This window comes from Myotis brandtii, unplaced genomic scaffold, assembly GCF_000412655.1.
Source record: "Myotis brandtii unplaced genomic scaffold, ASM41265v1 scaffold421, whole genome shotgun sequence".
Classification (NCBI taxonomy): Eukaryota; Metazoa; Chordata; class Mammalia; order Chiroptera; family Vespertilionidae; genus Myotis; species Myotis brandtii.
In genome coordinates, this window is record NW_005366140.1 from 2,349,362 (window position 1) to 2,356,972 (window position 7,611).

The 7,611-nt window shown below is 55.4% G+C and overlaps 2 protein-coding genes across 2 annotated transcripts in view; one reads left to right on the top strand and one right to left on the bottom strand.

The window, feature by feature from the left end:
• The first annotated feature begins 1,036 nt into the window (after positions 1-1,036).
• INSL3 (insulin-like 3 (Leydig cell)) lies at positions 1,037-3,284 on the top strand. The gene is made up of 3 exons (XM_005873879.2): positions 1,037-1,115; positions 1,159-1,908; positions 2,758-3,284. Exons 2-3 carry the CDS (start codon positions 1,719-1,721, stop codon positions 2,973-2,975), a joined length of 408 nt encoding a protein of 135 aa, XP_005873941.1. The 5' UTR covers positions 1,037-1,115; positions 1,159-1,718; the 3' UTR covers positions 2,976-3,284.
• Positions 3,285-5,442: 2,158 nt separating this feature from the next.
• Positions 5,443-7,611, bottom strand: part of B3GNT3 (UDP-GlcNAc:betaGal beta-1,3-N-acetylglucosaminyltransferase 3) — a 21,676-nt gene continuing 19,507 nt past the window's right edge. The window contains exon 4 of the mRNA XM_005873913.2: positions 5,443-6,187. Coding sequence (XP_005873975.2) covers positions 5,636-6,187 — 552 coding nt within the window. The 3' untranslated portion in view covers positions 5,443-5,635. The remainder of the gene's footprint in view (positions 6,188-7,611) is intronic.

The window sequence follows — 7,611 nt, forward strand, 5'->3', positions numbered from 1 at the left end:
GCGGGGGGGGGGGGGGGCCTTGGGATAGGCTGCAGGAGGAGACACAGCAGGGTAGGGCATTGGCTGGGGCCCTGGAGGAGGACAGAACTCCCCCAGCCCCAGCTGCTGGCCTCGGCTCTGTCCTGGGGAGCTGATTACAGGCTTTTGGAGGGTGGAGGGAACAGGCTGTTCTGTGTGGGTCAGAGGGTAAGGCCCGGTTGGAAGAGCTAGGCTGTGGGGAGGGGTTCGACATCAGGAGGGCCAGCTAGTCTCCTGTGTGCTCCTCAGGACTGCTGGAAAGACATGGAGAATGACAGAGAGAGAGGGAGGGAGGGAGGGAGGGAGAGAGGCAAAGACAGAGATCTCAGCCCAGGAAGAGCCACCTGCTTTTTTTTTTTTTTTTTTTTTTTTTTTTTTGAGGGATAGAGAGTTAGAAACATCGATCAGCTGCCTCCTGCACACCCCCTACTGGGGATGTGCCCGCAACCAAGGTACATGCCCTTGACCAGAATCGAACCTGGGGCCTTTCAGTCCGCAGGCTGACGCTCTATCCACTGAGCTAAACCGGTTAGAAGAGCCACCTGCTTTGGTGAAAAGTGCGGAGTGAGTCGGGGTTGCAGGGCTGCTTTAAACCTGAGCAAGACCAGCTCTTCGGCTCAGGCTCTCTCTGCCTTAGCTTCCGTTCTTGGTAAAACAGGGTCCTACGGCCTCCCGGGCACCAGGGTGCCACCCAGTAGGTGCTGAGCAAATGCAGCCACACTTGTCTGGGCCCTTCAGTCCCTGCCCAGCCCAAGGGGACCCTAAAGTGAGAGAGGCAGAGCAAGCCAGCACCCCCATCCCAGGGCCCAGCCTCCTGCGACCTTGGGCAAGTGTGGGGTCCGCTCTCCGAGCCTGTTTCCTTATGTGCACCCTCCAAACAAGACTCCAGATATCCCCGGTCTCAGCTGGCTGAGCGCCACCCCCACCCCATGAAATTATTTCTCAGTTTATCTATTTCACTTCTTTCAAACAGTTAATAATGATAATAAAGACTCCTTAGCCAGCAGTCCACTTGAGGTGGGGACACCCAAGGCCCTGCCCAGGGAGAGAGACCCTTGCCGTTTCGTGTCCCTCTCAGCCAATCAATAACCAGCGCAGTGGACAAGACGCCATCAGTCACCATCCGGGAACTCTGAGAAGGTGGCTGGACCAGCCCCTGAGCTCATTACGAGTACAAGACGCCATCAGTCACCATCCGGGAACTCTGAGAAAATAAAGGTTTATTATTTACTTAGAACCTGGAAATGACACAACACATGTGGGGCCACACAGCCCAGTGGCAGGTGGAGGGAGAGCATGGTCAGGTCTGGGGTTCTGCTTTTATTGGCGTTGAGGATTGGGGCCTAACGTAAGAGTGGTCATTTAAAGCATCAAAGAGAGAAAGCAAGGGGCCCAAATGGCCAGTTACCAGAATCAGCCACGATCTCTGAGACAGGAGCCTCGCGGGGAAGGGCGCCTGCGCTTCATCTAGCTGCTGGGCGGAGATGGCCATCATGGGGGCGGCTGCCTCCACAATCAAAGCTTCATGAAGTCAGGCGCTAGCATTACAACAGAGAACACAGCGTCAGGGCTCACGCTGGATTCACCCTGACCCTGACCCTGACCCTCTCACATGCCTTCCCCTGCTTCCAAGGTCCCAGCTGGGCCGGCTGGGAGCCTATAAGCCGGGTGCCTGCTGGGCTCAGGCGCTTCCCGCCGCCATGGACCCCCGCCCGCTCCCCTGGGCGCTGGTGCTGCTGAGTTCGGCCCTGGTCGGGACGCTGGGCCGCGCGCCCACCCCGGAGGGGCCGGAGAAGCTGTGTGGCCACCATTTCGTCCGCGCGCTGGTGCGAGTGTGTGGGGGCCCGCGCTGGTCCCCCGAGACCGGGCGGCCAGTGACTGGCGGAGACCGTAAGTGGCGCAGGCAGGGGCCGTGTTCCTGGGTTTCTCAGTGGGCACGGGGCGCTTGTGGGCTTCGGGGCGCGGGCGGGCTGGTACGCGCGCGGGGCGGACCGGGGTCCACCTGCCGGCCGCAGAGGATGCTCTCCCCGCTGGGCGGGAACCGGCGCGAGGCCTAGCGGCAGAGTCTTGCAAGTGCAGTCAGATCCTCTACCACTTCAGGATTGTGATCTTCGTGCATTTTTGTATAAATTTTGATTTTTTAAAAATACTGCATTAAAATAGGATTTATTTTGATTGTTTTGGCGCTACCAGTGCTCACTCTCCTCCCCTAGCCCTGGCCCTGGTGCAGAGGGTGTAACACAGGTTTGTGCGCACGTGTGTCACACACGTGTGTTCTGCGTGCGTGTGTCTGTGTGACATGGGTGCAGACAGGTGTGTAGAGGTGCACATGGCAGGTGGGGGCAGTGGGAGGGAGTTTGAGGGCATGCTACTTGTGTGTGCTCATCCAGGGTGTGCTTGTGTCCATGTGTACCCACTGTCTGCACACCCATGCACATAAGTGTGTCACATGCCACCTCTGCTGTCTTCTACTCTGGGAAGCACCTGTGCGTCCATGTGATGGGTGGCACATGTGTGTGTGCACTGCGAGGGGCTTGAGTGTGGGTCAAGCGTGCACACACCTGGATGGTTGATGAAATCTGTGCCCGGTATACAGTAGTTACTTAATAAGTGCTATTTGTGTGCATGATGAGTGTTTGGGGGGGCACTTAGCAGGATGTGAGCATGCAGGGGTGTGCACACAGAGTGGGGGTGTCTTCTGGGGTCCCCTATCTATGCTGAACTCTACCCTGTCCCCAGGTGAGCTGCTGCAATGGCTGGAAGGACGACATCTCCTCCATGGCCTGGTGGCCGAGGACCAAATGCTGGTACTCGACCCTCAGCCCCTGCCCCAGGCCTCTCACCATCACCACCACCACCACCACCACCATCGCCGGGCAACTGCCACCAACCCTGCCCGCCACTGCTGCCTTAGCGGCTGCACCTGGCAAGACCTACTGACCCTCTGTCCCCACTGAGCCCTCCTAGGGCAGGGCCTCGGGGAGTCAGAGACCCAGAAGTTCTGGTTTGGTGACCTCCTGAAGCCATACAGCACCACAAAGCCCCATATCTGGGGGATTGTTGATTACATCCTAGGACAGGGTACTCACCACCTACCCTAGGTCACCCAACTTCTATGGGGTCAACTTGGGGGGGGTACCCCACCACCCTGGCTTGGAGAATCCTTGATTTTACAGTGATGTCAGACACTGAGGGCCAAATGTTCTCACTCCAAGGAGCCCCAGGTACCACCCTCTCTGCACTTGTGAAACCCCATCTTCCTGTCTCCCCAATAATAAATAAAACTCCTGCAGAATTCAAAGCAGCTTTATGGCATTTCCTCAAGAAAAAGGGACCAGCCTAGGTCAGCCCTCACATGGGCTTGGCCCCTGGCAGCCATAGGCCCACCAACACTTCTAGGAGTTTGACAACTTGAGAGTCATCACAAGAAAAAATGGGGAAATTAAGGCCCAGCGAGATGACTGCTTGCCAAGATCAGACAAGGCGGGAATGGCCAGGTGCAGGATTCAAATCCTGGGAGGGCCTTAATGTCATTTAATGCCCACTTAACGGTACACATACACACACACACACACACACACACACACACACACACCTGTTAGTCACAGTGGATATTTATTGATTCAATTCTGACCATTCTTCTCACTTGCATCCTCCCTTCATCCTGAGATGAGGATCCTATGATATAACCTCCTTGCCATAAGGTGGGTCTGTATCTGCTGACCCTTCCCATGGGTCTGGGAGAAAGAGTACTGGGCAAGGTGTGCAACACACAATAGGTGCACAATAAATACTTAAAGGGAGAGGAGGCAGGATAGAGGACAGCAGAGGTACAGTCCTCACGGGAGGAGGTTGGGTGGGATTGGGCAGGGCCTGGCCAGAAGCAGGAGCCTGAGATGGGCCCAGTGTCCCTTGCAGACAGGAGCAGACTCAACCCGTGCCTTTCTCTCCCGAGACTGTCACCAAGCTGGTAGTGAGAGTCAGACTTGGGGTATATAAGCTTAGGGCAAGTGGGAGCCATGGTGGGTGTGTGAACAGGGATGAGGTAAGGTCAGATCAGCATGAATGAGACTCCTGCAGGTGTATCTTTTCTATTGGAAATGAGATTTTTATAAATAAATGTAGATTGACCTGAGTTAAAACTTGTAAATAACTTAAAAAAAAAAAGACGCCAGGTCTTCAACGAACATTTTATTCCCTGAGGACCCACTCCCCCGTCTGTACTCTGCTGCCTGAGGTGTCCCGCCACCACCCCAATGCCTGGGAGGCCCAAGTCCCAGACACCTGTCAAGGCCAGCAGGATTAGGGTTCACCAGTTCGCTTAGATCTCCCTAATCAGAAAGACACTCGGGAGGTGGGGCAGTCCTGGGTCCCAAGAGCTCAGGGCCACTCGAGGATCTGAACCTCCTCCTTCTCAGGGCACTGGGGTGAGTGTTTGTGTGGCCTTGAGCCCAGTGAAGACCCCTCTGGTCCCAGTACTGTTTCCTGAGTTCTTGGGGATCCCAGGTGTGGAGCCTGGGGCCTGCTGGGTACTCCAGACCGAGTCTTCATAGCCTGAGACAGACCGCTGCCCCCTCCTCTGGCCACTATTTCCACCACCAGAGACTTAATACCACAGGCAGGGAGGGGGCGGTCCCATTCGTGGCCTCTCTGACCCCTCCTACCACCTGAGGGTCCAAGGCCCTTCCCCTAGCTGAAAAATGCTTCTCCCTTCAGCTGCATGCGACCTCGGGAATTCCCCATTGGCTGTGAACCATGGCCAGACCTCACCCACAATTACCTGCAATCCAGGCATGTGGCCACTATTTAGGGGCCAGCCCATGATCAAGTTGGGGCTGGGATGTGGGACTTTATTTTTATTATTTTTTTATATTTTTTTATTGCTTTTAGAGGAAGGGAGAGGAAGAGAGGGGTAGAAACATCAATGATGAGAGAGAATCATTGATTGGCTGCCTCCTGCACACCCCCTACTGGGGATTGAGCCTGCAATCCAGGCATGTGCCCTTGACTGGAATCGAACCTGGGACCCTTCAGTCCACAGGCTGACGCTCTATCCACTGAGCCAGACCGGCTAGGGCTGGGATGTGGGACTTGGACTCAAATGGGCTGGAAGCAGCAGCAGCAGCAGCAGCAGCTGGAACCTTGGCCGAAGTGCTTCTGCCAGTAGCTGAGAGTCTAGGAAGGCTGATGAACCTGGTCTGAGCAGTACTGGGTGAGCTTTGAAGGATGTGTAAGAATTTGCCACAAAACTATTCACTAATCAGCCCTGGCCAGTGTGGCTCAGTTAGCTGAGCACTGTCCGTGCACCAAGAGGTCGCCGGTTTGACTCCTGGTCAGGGCACATGCTGGGTTTCGGGCTCAATTCCCAGTGGGGGCACGCAGGAGCCAGCTAATCAATGTTTCTCTCTCTCTCCCTCTCCCTTTCTCTCTCTCTCCCTAAAATAAATAAAAGCTTATATGTATAAAAAAAAGCAAACAAACAAAACTATTCACTCATCAAACCCTCCCTGGCACTTCCCTATGCCCTAGGAGGACAAAGGTCTCTTCCTGGGAAGAAAATGTTTCCCCCTCCTTCGGGGTGGAGACAGGAGCCCAGGGGCTAGGGCCCCGACACCCCTCAGTAGATCTGCCTGCGCTTGCCACAGGTGAGGTTGGGTTGGCTCAGTGCCTCCCACATGAGCCACATCTCGTACGGCAAGAACCGGTGCACCAGCAGCAGGTCCCGGTAGAAGCAGGGGTCAAAGGTGGACAGACGTGCCGAGGGGGCCCAGATGCCGGCAGTGCGGATGCCACTGTGCGAGGCGGGCTTCAGGCCCTCGTGCTTTAGGCACATGCCCAGGAAGACATCATCGATGGGGAAGAGGTCTAGGGCGAGGGCCGCTTGGCGCAGGGCCGCCGCCGTGAAGCGGGACAGCAGGAAGCCACCGCCTCCACAGTAGGGCGGGTAGTGCTCCTCCTCTGTCACTATCTTTGGCACATAGTACTTGCTCCAGGAGACCCGGATGGGGCCCACGTACTGGATGAGTTGCCCCACAAAGAGGTGGTGGTCAGGGTTGTGGCCCTGCAGGTAGGAGACCATGTTGTCTGTGTGTGCAAAGACATCATCGTCCCCGTTGAGTATGAAGCTGGCGTTGGTGCACCGAGTCTCCTGCCACTGTAGGAAGAGCACCTGCAGGGGGGTGGACAGGGCATGTGGGCTGAAGGGCTGGGACAATCAGCCTCCCCAGGCCATTGAGACCAGGGGAGGATGTGTCCCCCAGTCAACCCAGCCTGGGTTCAAGGCCCCCCCCTCCCCCACCCTGTGGGGTGACCTCAACCACCAACTGCTCTTCTCTGTGCCTCAGTTTCCAACTTTCCATTCAGGACCTGCCTGCAGGATTGTAGGGGATCCATGGAGATGATGTTTGTTAAAGCGCCAAGAAAATTGTCACTTATGTTTATTGCTATTCCTCCCACTCTGCCTGGTGGAGTGCTCCTGTTATATAATTACTTGTGTGGTTGTCATCGAACATCTACCTCCCCTGCCAGACTCTGGGTCCCCCCTGGGTGGGGGCTGTGTCTCCTACCCGGGCCATGTTCCTGGCAGCCATTGTGGGCTCAATGCCTCACGGGGGCTAGATTCATGTCTAAGTTAATGTTTACCATGCCCTTTGGTGTTTTGGGTTAAGATCGTGGCATGTTGAGGGGTTCTGGCGCTCTGCTTACTTTGGCTTCCGTTTCCTCCGTCATAACCTTTGCTGCCTGCCAAGTCCTGTCCTCAGGGCCTGCCCTGCTTTGAATCCCTAATGCAACCACAAGCGGTACCTGTGGTCTGCAATCCCATTTGCAAATGAGGAAACAAGCTGTCCAGAGACGGTGCCCTGAGCAAGGTCACATAACACAGAAGTAGCTCCTTGAGATCTGAACCCAGACCTGTCTGTATCTACGAGGAGCAGGAACCTGAACTGGATCTCCACTCAGCTTGCTCCACCCCAACCTGCTCGATCCTTGGAGCCACCAACTCCTGCTCTGAATGCGGATTCTCTCTACCTGCCATGGGTTCTTGTCCATCAAAAATGTCTTTATTGCCCGGCCAGAGTGGCTCAGTTGGTTGACCATTGTCCCAGGCACCCAAAGGTTGCCAGTTCAATTCCTGGTCAGGGCACATACTTGGGTTGTGGGTTTATCCCCAGTTGGGGAGTATACGAAAGGCAACCAATCAATGTTTCTCTCTCTCTCTCCCTCCCTTTCTTCTCTCGAAGCATGTCCTGGGATGAGGATTTAAAAAAAAAAGTCTTTATTGAGTACTCACTGCACAGACTAGACCTCATGGGGAGACAGAACCAGACCAAATAAACAAGAGGCGTTCTGTCCAGTACCCGCCTCCCCCCACACCACTGCCAATATTACTTGAGAGCCTGGCACTGGTCCAGGTGCCTAATCTCATCTCATGTAATCCTTACAGCAGCCCTCAGGTGGATGAGTCCAATTAATATCCCACGGTCCCTGATGAGGAAACTGAGGCACAGAGGGGTGAACCATCATTAAGGGCAACACCGAGCCTGAGTTTAAGCCTGAGTCATCCGGCCCCTAGAGCCAGGCTCTTAACCTCTG

Coding starts and splice junctions, on each gene's coding strand:
- INSL3 (XM_005873879.2), top strand. CDS start 1,719: ATGGACCCCCGCCCGCTCCCCTGGGCGCTGGTGCTGCTGAGTTCGGCC. Junction 1,909..2,757: donor GCCAGTGACTGGCGGAGACC/GTAAGTGGCGCA, acceptor CCCTGTCCCCAG/GTGAGCTGCTGCAATGGCTG.